The 17,500-nt window shown below is 38.9% G+C and overlaps 1 protein-coding gene across 2 annotated transcripts in view; it reads left to right on the forward strand.

The window, feature by feature from the left end:
- Positions 1-17,500, forward strand: part of col5a3a (collagen, type V, alpha 3a) — a 92,528-nt gene that overhangs the window by 35,399 nt on the left and 39,629 nt on the right. For both annotated transcript variants that reach the window (XM_053612395.1, XM_053612396.1), the window contains 10 exons: positions 2,411-2,464; positions 2,703-2,756; positions 2,955-3,008; positions 6,664-6,717; positions 7,691-7,744; positions 9,152-9,196; positions 10,790-10,843; positions 12,099-12,143; positions 12,717-12,770; positions 12,853-12,897. In XM_053612395.1, the coding sequence (XP_053468370.1) occupies positions 2,411-2,464; positions 2,703-2,756; positions 2,955-3,008; positions 6,664-6,717; positions 7,691-7,744; positions 9,152-9,196; positions 10,790-10,843; positions 12,099-12,143; positions 12,717-12,770; positions 12,853-12,897 (513 nt within the window). The remainder of the gene's footprint in view (positions 1-2,410; positions 2,465-2,702; positions 2,757-2,954; positions 3,009-6,663; positions 6,718-7,690; positions 7,745-9,151; positions 9,197-10,789; positions 10,844-12,098; positions 12,144-12,716; positions 12,771-12,852; positions 12,898-17,500) is intronic.

Raw genomic sequence — 17,500 nt, forward strand, 5'->3', positions numbered from 1 at the left:
CAGTAAACCTTTATTATGGCTCGTCCGAGACAAGCAAGAGGAAAAAATATTTGTGTACAAGTTCATGACCCTAAATGAGGAAAGTCAATGTTCATGACTTTTCGTAAACTGACAATAAAGTTAAAATAAATATAGATAAAATCTATCAATCAATCAATCTATCTATCTATCTATCTATCTATATATATATCTATCTATTTATTTTCCTATCTGTCTGTCTGTCTATCTATCTATCTGTCTGTCTGTCTATATATCTGTCTGTCTATCTATCTATCTATCTATCTATCTATATATCTATCTATCTATTTATTTTCCTATCTGTCTGTCTATCTATCTATCTGTCTGTCTGTCTATATATCTGTCTGCCTGTCTCTATCTATCTATCTATCTATCTATCTATCTATCTATTTTCCTATCTGTCTGTCTGTCTATCTATCTATCTGTCTGTCTGTCTATATATCTGTCTGTCTCTCTGTCTATCTATCTATCTATCTGTCTGTCTCTATCTATCTATCTAGCTATCTATCTATCTATCTATCTAGCTATTTTCCTGTCTGTCTATCTGTCTGTCTGTCTATATATCTGTCTGTCTGTCTGTCTATACATCTGTCTGTCTATCTATCTATCTATTTATTTTCCTATCTGTCTGTCTGTCTATCTATCTATCTATCTATCTATCTATTTATTTTCCTATCGGTCTGTCTGTCTATCTATCTATCTATCTATCTATCTATTTATTTTCCTATCGGTCTGTCTGTCTATCTATCTATCTATCTATATATCTATCTATCTATTTATTTTCCTATCAGTCTGTCTGTCTATCTATCTATCTATCTATCTATCTGTCTGTCTGTCTATATATCTGTCTGCCTGTCTCTATCTATCTATCTATCTATCTATCTATCTATCTATCTATTTTCCTATCTGTCTGTCTGTCTATATATCTGTCTGTCTGTCTGTCTATACATCTGTCTGTCTATCTATCTATCTATCTATTTTCCTATCTGTCTGTCTGTCTATATATCTGTCTGTCTGTCTGTCTATACATCTGTCTGTCTATCTATCTATCTGTCTGTCTGTCTATATATCTGTCTGCCTGTCTCTATCTATCTATCTATCTATCTATCTATCTATCTATCTATTTTCCTATCTGTCTGTCTGTCTATATATCTGTCTGTCTGTCTGTCTATACATCTGTCTGTCTATCTATCTATCTGTCTGTCTGTCTATATATCTATCTATCTATTTATTTTCCTATCTGTCTGTCTGTCTATATATCTGTCTGTCTATCTATCTATCTATCTGTCTATCTATCTATCTATCTATCTATCTATCTATCTGCTGTGGCTCACAACATAGCAGACTGACATATATGTATACTTTTTGCATTAACTTACTTGTCATGGATCTTTTTGTTAGGCTTTTTACAGTATTTGTGTTACTCTAGGAACTTTGTATAATTATCTCCAGAGAGAGAGAGAGAGAGAGAGAGAGAGAGAGAGAGAGAGGGGGGATTATGTCAAGGGCATTATTATATTATAAATATAAATAATTATATTAATATAATGCATACCACACTTTTGTCAATGTAAGATTTGTATTTTCTTGACGAGAGAACATACCCCCCCCCCCCCAACTATTCATAATGATGAATTGTCCACTCTTACACTCTTTTTGTCCATGTTGTGCATATGAGTGTATCTACTCTGATGTATGCAGGTGAGGTAATATTAAAAAGTCCAGTAAGGTGTGGTCTGGATATGTGCTGCATGTAGTACAAGTGGAATTGCAGAACTATATCATATTAAATATACGGATAATATTATTGAGGTTTGAACTGTAGAATATATATAAAAAAAAAATATATATAGACTTGTGTAGCATATAAGTGGAATAGTACTGCGTAAGGAATACAACACGACAAACTGCACCGTTTATAGCTGCCTTAAATGTTGTATAACATTCATGAGAAACATTAATTCCTTTTATTGGAACTAATGTTATACCTGCTGTACACGATCCCTCTTTTTTTCCCTCTTTTTTTTCCAAGAGACGAACAAAAAACCAGCTTGTTGTATGACTGAGAAACTCCTGACTCCTAAAAAACTTACTGACCGTTACAAACAAAGCACTGACACTGGAGACTCCTTCCATACATTTTTCAACCAATGTCTCCTAACAGAAATCTTCACCACACCAAAGATTAGACATTTTTCTTTGTCCAAAAACAGCATGTTTTTCTTCTTACCATACAAGTCCCTGTGAATGAGTTTTGACTATAGAAATAATAACGTATTAGTACGAGCACATTAATATAGAACATATGACGCATTTATATTACAGCTGGAACGAGTGTCAGAGTTGTGGTGTTATAGAATATGAATCCACACCTACTGTGTGTGTGTTACAGGGTCTCCCAGGCTCCAGTGGACTTAAAGGAGACAGCGGGGCTACTGGACCTACGGTGAGCAAATTTCGTTTTTTTATATTCTTTTTATGATGACTAATTATGTAAAGTGTCACTTTGCTTTTTAATGTTCCACCGGTTCATTACATTCACTACTTACTAGCGATGCTTCATTCACATTTACGTTCACTACTTGAGACACTTCACATTAAAAATGCATGCCATTTGGTGCATTTTGTACATTCAAATCAGTTCCCCCTCCCCCCTTCCACTCGTTTTTGTCTCTGTCTCGAAGGGGCCGCGCGGGTTGCCAGGTCCTCCGGGTTTTCACGGGAAGCCAGGCAAGCGGGTAAGAGCTGGTTCTCTGGTTACTGTTTTATTTCTCTCACTAAAGACAGAGTTAACGCAGTCGCAAAATAATCCTAATGATACAAAAACACACGTTGAGGCAGGTCTATACAGCTTGAGTTTCTGATGAATGTTGCATAAGCACAGTGATAATCTGCACCTCAACGTGGCAACGATCCCCCTGTGCATTTCTCCTCAGGGTCGCCCGGGGGCAGACGGAGGTCGAGGAGCTCCAGGAGAGACGGGATCAAAGGTGGACTTTATACCGCAACTCTTTCATCTCTTGAGCATCATCTGTTTAATGCTGCGGTGTTATTTAACCTGTACATATTATATATCATACTTGATATATAAGAGCATGAACGTGTTACCGTGTTTGAATGGCCTCACGTTAGAGGTGTTAAGTTTGGCTCGGTATACGAACACGACTAGGACTTAAAGAAATAATATAGTGAAAAAATCAAATGTACACAATTTTCCATTTACTCCAAATATATTCCATTAGCCAGGTCATTCGCTTCATTACTTTGGCACTAAAGCTGTTTAGCCACGGCTAAAAAATGACAGATGTTTATCTCAAGTGAAATCTTTTATGCAAATAAATGCAGTTTAGTAGAAGCCTTTGCACTCCCCAAATGCAATTTCTTTTGGTTTGACTTTGGATTTTTTTACTATTGGAAAATTAGAAATGTCCTGTTCAATGTGTTTAATTTCACCCCAAATGGATCACCTGCTAATTCCCACCCACTAGCTACCTCTCTCCTTTCATACAACAGCTACCAAATGGGGAGGGAGAAGGCTAACACGTGCTTACATTTACATTTATTTTCCATTTGTTCATTTAGCGGACGCTTTTATCCATAGCGACTTACAAATGAGGAAATACAAGCAAAGCGATATATCGAGCGGAGAACAATACAAGTAGTGCTACTGCACAAGATGTTTTAATTGAGTTATAGAGAAGCAAAGTGTGCAGAGTCAAGGTGTAAGTACCAGAGTAGGGATGTGGGGTTGGCGTTTTAGGGGTTGGTTAAGTGCTCATGGACGAGGTGGGTCTTTAGCTGTTTTTTTTGAAGACGGTGAGAGATTCTGTGGTCCGGATTGAGGTTGGAAGTTCACTCCAGCACTGAGGGACGGTTATTGTGAAGGTTCTGGAAAGGGACCTTGAGCCACGCTGAGTAGGCACTACTTTTTAATTGATCTCAGATTGCGTGAGGGATCGTTAGCCTCAAGGAGAGTGTCGAGGTAGGGGGGAGCTGTTCCAGACAAGGTCTTGTACGTGAGCATCAAGGCCTTGAATTTGATGCGGGTGGCTACAGGAAGCCAGTGGAGGGAGATGAAGAGGGGTGTTACGTGGGTCCTTTGGGCCACTTGAAGACGAGGCGTGCTGCTGCATTCTGAATCATCTGAAGGGGTTTGATGGCTGGGAGGCCCGAGAGGAGAGCAGTGCGTTGCTGTAGTCCAGTTTTGACATGACAAGAGTCTGGACTAGTAGCTGTGTACCTGTTCGGTGAGATTTTCTCTTGCTTCCTCCAAGACACATAAATCCAGCCAAACAAACGACTGCTCATGCTGTGTCACAAGGCAGATATCTGCCCTCTTCCATATACACAAGCTCACAGGCACTCACGATTTCACTGTGATTGACAGGGGAGAAAGAGTATGCCCCTCCCACACAGAGAGCACGTCCAATTTCGCTCCCTAGGCTCCCGGCTCCACAGATGGTTGGGATTTGAACATACTGTACAATCTTGCGACAATAGACCTAAGGCTTTTCTGTTGATCCACTCAGCAGAGACCCACGCTTTGCCTGTCACATTAGGGTCGTACACCAATTGTGAACATAACAAGCAGAGTGTTTTGTACAGAATGCAGCCTAAAAACATGCATAAAAAAGCATATCTTTATTAGTTATCTTTATTATTAGTTGACCTGTAAATTTAGTTCATTTATTTGAATGAATCAAGGGAAGGTGGCTAATTTGTTAGTTGTTGTTAAGTCTTATTGAATTCTTAAACAGTTTGCTGTGAGTGACTCAGCGCAAATCATGAAAATGGCTAACACAATAAAAGAGGATTAAAAAAAAGTTATATTTAGCCTAGTTTTATCTAGCGTCATATCTTTTGGTTTAATTAGTAGCCTAACATTAATGAGCTTTTTACCAAACTTTGTCTACTCATTTCAGTTTAGCTATATAATGCTTACCATCGATTTATCTAACTCTTGGTTTTAATTATTAGCCTAACTAGCTTGGCTAGCTACTAGTATAGAACTTACTACTTAGCTGGCTAATTTTAGTGTATTACTGTGTTTAAGTAGCATGACTGATCGACTATATTTGGAATAAGGGTAACAAATGACCCCCGTGCCCCCCTCTCCACCAGAATGTTCCTTTAATATTACACAGTATACTTGAAAGAATAGAGTGTTGAGGCAGCTGTGGAAAGAGAAAAGTGACAGAGCTGTGAGAGTTGATCAGGAGGAAACGCAGGTTTCCACCCACAGACCTGCAACAGATGGAGATGATCTACAGAGACGAGCCATCAAACCTCTCTGACCTGCTCACCATGTGTGTGTGTCTGTGTGTGTGTGTGTGTGTGTGTGTGTGTGTGTGTTTTAATAATGAGCAGAAATGACATTGAGGAAGGAGAAATTTGGTTACTTAATATAGGGATGTGTGTAATAGCTGGATGTGTGTGGCATGTTTGTGTTTTGTGTGTGTGTGTGTGTGTGTGTGTGAGCGAGAGAGAGAGAGAGATTGCTGTATAATATATGTATCCCTTGTTCATTTCTATCTCTATATCTTACATTTTGATAATAATAATATATAATAGTTAATAGCCTATATAATAATATATAATTGCTTAAGTATATCTAGCTTACTAGCCCTGATATTAACTAGCTTGTTAGCATATAATGCTTTGGAGGGATTATATTAGCCAAACTAATGACTTAGGCAGCACATAATTTTATTTCTACTAGCTAGTTAGATCCGTTTCTATCACACAGTAAACACGTGCCACCAAATGGCTTGAATCAGAGATCCATTTAATCACACAATGTAATAATGAACTGTTAACTAGCTTGCTAGCAAACTTAGCAATAGCATATAAGAGTTAGCCTGAATTATTGATTTATTAGCCTAACATTAACTAGCTTGATAGCAAACTTGGCTACATTTCAATACAAGGCCACGTTTATTGAACATCCTATCTCTTAGTTTTTATTTATTAGTCTAATATTAACTAGCTTGTTAGCCAACTTGCCCACTGGTTTAAATACATGACATACTAGTTACACTAGGTTTAGGCTAACTATTATGTCAGCTTAGGTTTAGCCTAGGTTCTTAGCTCTTGGTTTGGTGTAACATTAGCAAGCTTGTTAGCAAACTTGGCTGCTGGTTTAAAATTTCAGTACAATTATTAGCTGATGATCTAGCATCCTCCTTGTCAGCAAACATGCTTGTTAACAAACTTGGCTATGTACAAGTCAAATACCCACATTAGATAAAGATAATATTAGCCAAAACTATTACTTAGCTGCAATGTAATTCAATTCCTACCAACTTCTACTAGCTAGTTAGGTCTCCCTCTGTCACACAGTAGTCCCCGGTTTGAGAAGGTGACTAGTCATGCCTCCAATGACTTGAATCATAATATTTACATTGGTTCTGGTTTAAATGTTGTTATGTAATACTTAGCCTAGTTTTTTCTATCTTCCTAGCTACCTTGCTAGAAACCATTTCTAGCTGCTAGTCAAACAGCTATGCTGTAGAGGTAATATTAGACAAGCTAAGTACTTCTCTGGCCAGCTTTAACGCATTACTGTGTTTACTGTGAGTGTGTGTGAGAGCTTGCTATTTATCACATGCTCGGCGTCTCGCTCATTCATCTCTATCTCTCATGCAGGGTGACAGGGGCTTTGATGGACTACCAGGGCTTCCAGGGGACAAAGGACACAGAGTGAGTGTAGCACGGGGCATCACTTAATCAAATCCCACAACCGCAACGCAATCGAGCACATCTGTTTAGCTGTGAGATGCCTGTGTGTCTCTGTGCAACTGTGCAGTTAGCATTCTCCATTCCATTCTTCCATCTCATTCATCGGTTATTAGGGGTGTAAGGATACACTCTGGTTATGATTCGATTCGATTCATGATACCGGCTTCATCGATTTGATTCTCCGAATATTTTGAACATAAGGTTAATGAAGAAAAATGTTGGCGTGAAAAGCCCCATTTTTTTTCCCTAAATCATAAACAGCACAAAACAGTGTGCATTTTTGTCTGTATAAAACGAAATAAATCAAAATCGCCTACGAACAGAGGTTTAATATTGTAAACAAAATGCACTACAGGTTCACCACATCTTATAAGTAAGTAAATAATTCTTTAAAAAATGAGCAATTAAATAAGTGACGCTTGATTGAAAAAAAATTTGATTGAATAAACAAAGGCTCTGACCTGCGGAAAACGATCGATTGAAACATAATGAGGTCCGTAGCATCGCCTGAAGAGCATTTTAATTAGAAATAGAGCTCCAAAGTCGGTTAAAATGACCGTGTTTTTCAGACTTTTTCTTGGGCACCGTAGGCTGCAGCGGCATGTGGCTGGTGTCGTTTGAAAGCTACTGAAGAGCTCTTTGTAATGGTTGTAATGCGATTGTCTAACAATATATCCTTTAATGCGCTGTGGTCGTGATCTGGAGCTATCGTTCAGCGTGCGCTGTATTTATTTTAACTCTATAGGTTGTGCAGATTGGGACTGTAATGCTCAAACAGTGCAATTGCATCAGATAATTAATTAATTAATTGAACGCTCATATCTTTTGCGTTGCGATGCATCGTGCCATGATGTATCGTCACACCTCATCAGTCATAGTAAAACGTGAATGTTTGCTTTAATTTGATGATCTTTATATTTTTTTATCCGTTTAGGGGGATCGGGGAAAGCCAGGACAGCATGGTCCACCCGGGGAATCTGGTGAGAAGGTGATGGAAATCTTGAACTTGTTAACTTGAGCTACAAAGCTAATTGTGCTTTCAGGTAATGGATGCTTACTTATTCCACCACTAGTTTAACTCGTTTAATTGTGTTGAGCTGTTCATGTTTCTGACGTACTGTTAACTATAAAAATAGACAAAAGTAATGTTGTAGCGCCATCTTGAACCGGAATCACTTTCTTACTCAGCACGTATTTTGCTATCCCCATGCCAGCTTCAGATTCCGGTAGGAGGCGTGGGCTAAAGTTCGAACGTGGAGTTGTGCTGTATGTTTAAAGGGATTCGGATGATAATATACAGTAGTTCTAAGTTCATTCTTACAAGTCCGATCTCAAGTGTGTTCATGATGACTGGGAATTTTCCCAACACTCTCAGGTGAAGGAGGTTGGGAAATACAAATGTTCATAAGCTAGCTATACGCTAGCACTTGTTTGTCTTGAGTATGGATATAAAAAGCTCTTAAATTGCTTTTTGGTTGCTTCCTTTGCTTAGTGCTTCACTTATTTTAAAGGATATAGAGGATGTACAGTAGGTTATAGTAATTCACCATTAATAGAGCTGAAAGATGTGAATATAATACCCAGCTATCCTCCTGTATTTACATTTTTACAGCTTAAAGCATATTGTACATAAATGGGAATTCAGAACCGGCTTAAAAGGCTTAAAATACACTACAATTTATCTGAATTTCCAAGTGGAGGACTGTTCAGTTGGATTTTTCCGACTCAGAGGATGGAAATGTAGTCAGAAACGATGAGTCAGTCATTGACACTGTGTTATTCTGCTGTTTTATTAAACTGTTTATCTCCCAGTGGCATTACCGAACCAACCCGCCCGACTGAGTGCTGTCGAATGTGCTGTGGATTTTAAGCTCCAGCTGCTTGAGCACGCATTTTGCACCACGATACGTTTTGTTTGCTTGTTAGCCACGTTAGCTTTGTAGCTATAATTACAAAACTAAAGAAGCACACACCAGACACCAAACGCATCTCTGGTAAAAGGAATATGATAAGAGCTAAATTTAATTTTTGTCTGCTTTAGAAGCTCAGAATGCAGAGTTTGATCCTCAGCCTAATTGAGTGTTTAGTCCTTTAACTAATAAGCTTTTGAAAGGCTTTGCTCTCCCAGGTGTAGCTGCAGCAAAACCTCATGAATTGTATAAAAACAGACACGAGTAACGGCGTACACGGTGGATCCCCATTATGCAAAGTTGTGCGATATATTATGCAGAGATTCATGCTGATCAAAGCTTTCGCGAGAGACCAAACGGGAATATCTTTGCATAAATAAGATCTTTTCCATCCTTTCAGCTCGGACTCTTACCGAGCCATGATGCACTTCTGCACTATAATACAGTGAATATGCTGAATTTCGGAATGACGCTCTTTATTTTAGGGTGCAGATGGACCTGTAGGACCAAGCGGACAACCAGGTGAACCTGTGAGTCCTACACACACACACACACACACACACAGATGATACACCTCGTTATCCTCTCTCCATCTGGCCCACTGCTGATTATCTGTGCCTCCAGCTTAAATCAGTTCCCCGCAGGTGAGCTGCCTCTTTAAATACATCAACCAGAGGTGAGAGTAAAGTGCAGTGCTGGCATTAGCAGGAAGTTAGCTCTATTAGAGAGAGCCAGGCCAAATCATGTACTCCTCAGTGCTCAGCGCTGGAGATACAAACGAGAGAGCACAGCGCACTGGAGATAAATGCAGGGTTAGAGATATATGTGCCAGGAGATTGGCGAGAGAGAAGGAATGGAACCCTGGCCTGTATGATTATATTTCCATATCAATCACCTCCCCGGAGATCACAGATGTGGCTCTGGAACAGGTGGCTTGGCCGGTGTACAAAGTCTGAGAGCGATATAAACAAAACACACACATACACACACATCCAACTGAGTGTCTCGATGCATGCAATAACACGCAGACATAAGTATTTAAAAAAAAAAGAGGCATTAACAGTACCACTGGGGTTTTTTTTTTTTTTTTTCTACCTTTGGGGTATTCAGAGTTAAATCCAAAAGTTAAATCAATATTTACACTGGGAAGGTTTTACATATTCATACTACATGCAGTTATGCGTCTGCTTAAGTCGATTTTCTGGGCTCTTTATTTAGGATATGCAAAGCACCTGAGTGTAGTTTTCAAGCGCTTAAGTTTAATCCTGGAAATAAATAAATAAATAAATAAATAAATAAATAAACAAACTCAGGGATACACGTTGCAGATTTCGGAAGGAAATAACAAGAGATAATATTAAAGTGAAAAGCAAAGAAGACTGATACGGTGATTATATGAATGAGATGATGACATGTTGTGTGACATCACACTGTCAGTGGCTCTGGACTTCACGATCGAGCTTTATTGCTCAAGAAAAAAATCTTTTACTGTTTTAATTGTCATTTTGTAAAGCACTTTGAATTATTATTATTATTATTATTATTATTATTATTATATAATTGTGCATAACTGAGACACACCACTGTTTTACTGAAACTCCACCCCATATGTATAACTCTCGCATAACTTCTGAACTACAACTTAAGTCCTGAGTTACGTCTGGGTTCTGAATTTAGTGTGCGCAATTTCAGTATTAAATCCTCACATACTGAATATGACCCTTAGCATGTATTTCGTACCTGCGAAAGCACTTCAGTACCTAAAAAGCCTTGATGGAGCACCTTACAGTGAGTGTGAAGGAAAACTGCATTCACATTTTAAAATGACAGATACATAACACAGCCCTAATACATACACTTGAGGGACACCACACCATTGAGTACCACTGGTATAGTTTAGTACCTTTGTTTCTGATAGTGTACATACATTAAGCGTACAAAAGCTACTGCACACGTAAGAAAAAAAAATACGACGCTGGAGCACGCTGTTATAGGAAAATAATCAACGACATTCATAAAAAATTGTTTAAAAAAACCCCAAAATAAACAACCTTCGCCTACCAATACCTCTCAGCCTAATTATTGCAACTTTTATTTTTGTAATGGCGTTGTGGTTATTTCAGGGGTCAAGAGGACTTGTAGGACCCAGAGGACCACCTGGACCAATCGGACAGCCTGTAAGTCAACGTTCACTATCGATGTCTGCACAAAACAATTCACATATCATATATTATATATATATATATATATATATATATATATATATATATATATATATATATATATATATATCACACTACACAACATGGCATCCAATGGGAAAAATAAGGATTGTATAGCCATGGTTTGTTATTAGCTCCTATTCGTTATCCTGTGACATTTTAAGAGCTGGTATGACTTCCAGTGTAGAAGATAAGTGATTCATTTGAAGTTTAGCAGAATTTTATTTTTGGATAAATTAGTGTGTGTGGTGTTTTTCTGATACTGGATATTCATAATAAATATGAATATCTAAGATATAAGATATTCATATAGAGTTCATAAGAAACAATTTGGGGTTGTATTCAGGCTTTATATTCTGTTAACCAAGAACAATACATATAATTTTTGTAAATATTTATTATTATTATTTTTCCCCATTCGTAAAAATAATTGGAAAAATTGCAAAAAATAAAACGCACAAAATTCTTACCATCTCACTTTTTTTTTTTGCTTTAAATATTCTACATAAAAAAAAGAAATTGTTTATAATATAAGAAAATACAGTACTTTCTTTAAATAAAATACGTATATGTTTAAACAAAATGAAAGTAAGATTTTTTTTTTCTGTGTTTAAGTGAACATTGGTGGATGTGTTTATAAATTGTAGAAATTCCTAAAAAAATAAAATAAAATAAAATAAAATAAATAAATATATAATTTTGATGTTTAAATTGTTTTTTTGAAAGCATGAATAATATTCGAATTAAACTGGCTTCTCCTTCAATTTCCTATTACGAGAAAGGCATACACAGTGAACAGGCAAGGACTCGTTTAAATTCAAACTCTTTATTATCCTAGGGATTTCCAACAAGCCTAATCCTAAAGCATACTTCGGTAAAATAATTATTTCTTACAAAACCTTGCAAGAAGTAGTGCTGTCCTTGTATATCATCATGGAGCTAAGTGCATCGTGAACCATGTAAGAGACACGAACAAGCCTTAGGTTTTGTTATATATGTGTGTTATACATCTCTGTAATGGGTTGCGTAATAGTCATCTATATCGATCTCACATCAAACATCTCACATCTTTCAAACTCTTGAGTCGCTGTGGCTCAAGGCCGGTGAAAATAAGATGTTTTTCAAAACCTGTGCTGAGAGCAGAGTGCGAGTCTGTTTCCTGTTTTCCGTCCCGGTGCCAAACGTTTTCTTTCTGACATGTTTCTTTTAGGGTATCAGTGGTGTGGATGGCATTCAAGGCTCTAAAGGCAACCAGGTGAGTTATTGCGAAGATTATTCCATGCATAGGCAATGAAGAGGAGTTTAAAGGAAGCCCTGAAAAAAAAAAAAAAAAAAAAAAAAACACGAGGAGAGAAAAGAAATTCAGCCATCTCAAACATACATGACGGTGTCAGCTCTTAAAAAACAACCACGCACGAGCTTCTTTTCTCACTGAGTCATTAACATCATATTAATAATAAACCCAGCGTAGATGTCTAGACACGTCGGCGTGACGGTTCGACTCAAAGTCCCAGAATGCATTGCAGCTGGGACAGCGTGCAGGAATAATTAGTTAGATGACAAGCTTGAGGTATTAGCGTAAAAGTTGAAGATTTGGAAGATCTATTTGAGCAGAGTGAACGGATTAGGAGGTGAGAGAGCTGGACAGACTAAAGGACTAAAGTGCCGCCGCATCGCTCTCTGATCAGATTCCCTTAAGGTTCTGTTCTCACTGAAGTACATGATCCTAATGTGCTACGAGCACATAAAAGCGAGCTCAGTTTAAATTTCATAGGCATCATAACCGTAAAAAAAAGAACGATGACTCGCTTATTTCATCTCTTCAAAGGGTCCGTCAGGAGAGCCTGGTCCTCCAGGACAGCAAGGGAACCCAGGAGTACAGGTATATCTGTCGTTTAAATCAATGCCGGAATGAATCTGACATGTTTAACGGCACACTCATCATTGTTCTGTGTCTCTCTCAGGGCTTTCCAGGTCCTCAGGGTCCTATTGGCATGCCTGGAGAAAAGGTAAGCTGTGTGTTTGTGTGTGGGCTGACCTTTGACCCGCTTCGGCGATCAGGACTAAGCAGCGTGTGTTCAGTCCCAGACTTTACCCGGAATCCTGGCAGATAGTCGATACTGAGTCCACACTGAGAGTCACTGAGAGTGGCTTAAATCCTGTTAGCACTAAACAAATAACAAACAGAACGGGAACAAACACTGTGGCTGGCCGCTTTTTTCTGGGACAACACAAGTGCAGAAATTCGATTGTGGTGATATAGAATCAAAGTATTATCGTAACCACTGAGGCAGAGGTTTTAATTTTAAAGAGGCAACATGGATCACTAGTGATGCAACGGAAGATATTCAAATCGTACTCTTTCTCCTGTCAGTCAAAGCGATACCAGCCAATCATGCGCATCTGTGAGATCATGTATGCGGAAGAGGGTAGATATCGCTTCCTGCTAAGTGTGTTACACTGCTGGTTACTGTCATGTAACATAAGCAGTCACGGTGTCTCGGAGGAAGCGCGTGCTAGCGTGTTAGCGCGTGTGATTTGTCAAGTACATTACAAAAACGTTGGGGCTTAGTGTTTAGCACATTTGCCTCGCAACTCCATTGCTGGAGGTTTCGATTCCCGCCTCCGCTCTGTGTGTGGAGCTTGCATGTTCTCCCTGTGCTTCGGGGGTTTCCTCCGGGTACTCCGGTTTCCTCCACCAGTCCAAAGACCTGTGTTCTAGGCTGACTGGCATTTCCAGATTGTCCTTTGTTCCCTGCCTTGCGCCTTGAGTCCCCTGGGATTGGCTCCAGGCTCCTCGCGACCCTGTGTGGGATAAGAGGTACAGAAAATGGATAGATGGATGGATGGATTACACGAGTATCCACTCAGATTAGCTCGTCATTTTCTTTAAAATAACTGAATGTGCTCCAGGGCCTGAGCTAGGTAACCCATATGTGCAAACATCTACAGTTTAGCAGTAACATTTATGATTTTTGACCCGATAAGAGAGACGCCACTCTGAGTAAAGTAATATTCAGGGGAAAAAAAAAAAAAAACAGAATAAAATTCATCATTTTCATCCCAAAGTAGCTAAACTAGATAAGTGTTTATTTAGGTGAACCTTCAAGTCTGATTTCACCAACCTCGGATTTCTAGGCCAATAGAAAATAAGAATATGGGACTGTTGTGTCTTTGGTTAGTAAGCAAAATGGAGGAGCTGCTCATTATCACTATGGGTACGTTTGGTCACGGTTAAGGACCCTGGCTCAGTACACATTGGGACACTGATGACTCGATTTCCGGCGACATGACTACGTACTCGCGTTATAAAACGTCACCACTGGCATTTATCAACAACAGGCAGGACCGAGATCTTTCTGACGTTATATATGTCTTATACATTTGTTTCTGTCATGGTACTTCAAGCAGGATCGTAGTCTAGCTAGTGGATTTTTAAAAATCATTTCAAATCAAACAAACCGTATAGAGAACGTCAAATAAAACAAACAAATAGATAAATAAACGCTAACCTTAGTCATCATTTGAGAGCTACAACAACGAGCTTCTTACGTTTGGCTGAGAGTTCGACCGCCATTATATATATTTTTGAGCTCAGACGCTTCAGATAATATGACGTCATTTCCATAAGGGAATATTAGTCAGCATCGATGCTGCCTGGTTTTTGCGGTGCATTGTGGGATTTTTCTTTTAGGGAGCGATTGTTCCAGTGTACTGGAAGGATTGAGACAGCCCTTAAAATGGCCGACTTCCTCATCAGTGCCCTGACTACTGAACTAGAGAACTGATTGAGATGCACCCTAAGAGATTTTTGTCTGTTGTCTGCTATTTTTTAAACCCGTGTTTCCATTTGATATTTTCTTCCAATATGTAAGCTTTCATCATTTCCTTTCAAGGTTTTTTTTTCCTGCCTGCACGGATTTTCATGTTAGCAATGTTGGCACTGCTAGCAACATTTTCCAAAAGATACATGACTGGCTTGAACTCCTAGATGCCATCGTTATTTGTAATATTTTACAGAATTGAAATAACCGGCATGACGACACACACGCCTTTCATAAATGAAACGTATGACTGTATGACACAACGTCTACATCAAGTAACTCCTCATCTTCCTGGATGATAGTTCACCAAGTATGCTATTTAATCCGCTTCACTAGCTACAGAAGGAGTCATTTGTTCTTATTTGTTCTGGGTAAAACAATTCAGTCAGTTAGTATTTGAGTGAAGTCGCCTGTTTGTGTCGAAGCGCCGCGAACGAATTAGCGCGCAGCCACGAGGCAGGGTTTGTGAAAAACACGAGACGAGATTGCTTCGCTTGAAGTCTGGGAAATATCGTTCTGTCTGTCTTTCGGTGCTAATTGGGGGTCTTGAAAGGTGATAATATTCGCACCGTTTTGGACTAACTGAATTTCAGACGTCACCCGGCGTAGGTTATTTTATTCCTGACCTTCGGAAAATCTAATTCGAGTGCAAATTGGAAACAGTTGGCTTATGCGCGAGCAAAATACGTTTCACGCGTGTGAATAATCAAGTGTTGTACACTCGCTGCTCATGTTGTGCACGCAGAGGTAATGTTGGACACTTTGCCTGGTAGAGAGCACAGTACAATTCTTTACATGATATTATATTATATTAATAAAACCAGACCTGCAAGCTGGTCAATCTAAAATGGTGGAAATGCTCATTTTTCGGTCTTTTTAGACTTTTAATTCAATACAATTTGATTTGTATAGCGCACTTAACAATGGACATGGTTTCAAAGCAGCTTTACAGAAATATATAAACACATGATAGAGGGTTTAAGTGTGTGAATTTTATCCCTATTGAGCGAGCCGGTGGTGACGGTGGTGAGGAAAAACTCTCTAAGATGATACAAGGAAGAAACCTTGAGAGGAACCAGACTCAGAAGGGAACCCGTCCTCATCTGGGTAACGACGGATAGTGTGAAAGTAAAAGAAAGTTCATTATGGTTTTATATGAAGTCTGTTTGTTGAACTAGTCCACTGTTCACTAAAGGAGACCTGAGTGTAAAACTGCACGTGGTAATTGCTGTCCCAAGACCATCGCAGCAACCGTAGTCCCAGCGACCACAGCGAGAACGTCCATGTGGAATTGAGGTCCAAAACCATTTCCACGGTATGTCAAGCGGTACCATCCTCAGCAATCTCCAGGTTGCAGCCTCCAGTAGACGAGAGCTCCATCCAGAGGTAGGGTATCAGGATGGATCAGGCAGGTGCGGAGAGCAGAAAGGGTCAGAATCTCTGACATCACCATAAAATCATGTGTGGCTCGACAGAAGGAGAGAGGGAGAGGGAGGTAAAGAGAGGGAGAGATTATCAGGTATGCTTACTATCCCGTGATGGATAAGACAGTGTACTTTGCGTAAAAGAACGTCTATTCATGGTAAGCTTGAGAAAACATACATTTTCAGCCTAGACTTAAACTCTGAGACCGTGTAGAGCACAGTTCAATCGTTTATTGCGGTTTTTTGAAATGGAAATTGTGCAAAGGGAAAAATACTTATGAGAATAAGAAGCATGCTAGCTATAAGGAGATGTTTTTACTTTCTCCAAATAGGCTTTTGGCTTTGATTTTAATCCATATTATGCTTTTTTTTTTGGTTTGTTTTTGGTGTGTGTGTGTGCGTGTGTGTGTGTGTTTCCTACTAACAAAGCATCATTTGGTTTCTAGTCATGACCCACGCTGCTGACAGCATCCGTTACTCTGAAATGAATGTTTCCTGTAATAGCACCGGCTGTAATTTATGGAAGGGTCCCTACACCATGAGGCATATTTGTATTGTGAGTTTAATGAATGAGGAGAAGCCTGGCCTGTCAGAATATTGTAATTTATGAAAGCAGGGAAGTGAAAGCTGCTTGATTTAAACACAAGCTGGCTTGCACTGCCTTTTATTTAACTGTTGGTTATGAAAAATGTGAGCAAAATGTGTGGGTTTTTATTATTATTATTTATTTATTTATTTATTTATTTAAATAATAACAATAATGCTTATGTTAATCCACGGTACAGCACTATTTTTTATACAAATGGAAAGCAAAATGAGGAGAAAGAGTTTATGGGAAAAACTGCTTGGATGAAGCATATACATTAATATGAAGAACCTGTGAATGTAATCAAGCGGCAGTGGAGAAGACTTCGTTTTTCTGAATGGATCGGACGTTTCTGCGTTATTGGGGTTCTTTTTGGAACCTTCAGGGAAAGGTAAACGCTCTGTTGTTGTACATGGAACCTGTAAGGGTTCTGCAAGATGGTGCACACCACCACAGAACCATTTTTAATACTCTTATAATATCAATATAAAGATAAATTATGCCCCGATACAGTTTTCTTATATAAGTGTGGACAGTGGAAAAAAAAAAAAAAACTAAACCGGATTCTTCTAGAGTGTTCTGCACGTTCTAGCACTACTTTCTGATATGTAAACTCAGTTGTAGGGTTCTATACTGAACCTGTAAGCGTAGGGTTTTTGGAGGGAACCTTTAAACATTCTAAAACGTTTCCCTTTCAGTTGACATGACCATTTGGGAATGGTCATGTGGTAGGGGCTTGAGGAATCGGGGAAGGATACGCAGGCAGTGATCCAGAAGA

Source organism: Ictalurus furcatus, chromosome 24, assembly GCF_023375685.1.
Source record: "Ictalurus furcatus strain D&B chromosome 24, Billie_1.0, whole genome shotgun sequence".
In the NCBI taxonomy this organism is placed as follows: Eukaryota; Metazoa; Chordata; class Actinopteri; order Siluriformes; family Ictaluridae; genus Ictalurus; species Ictalurus furcatus.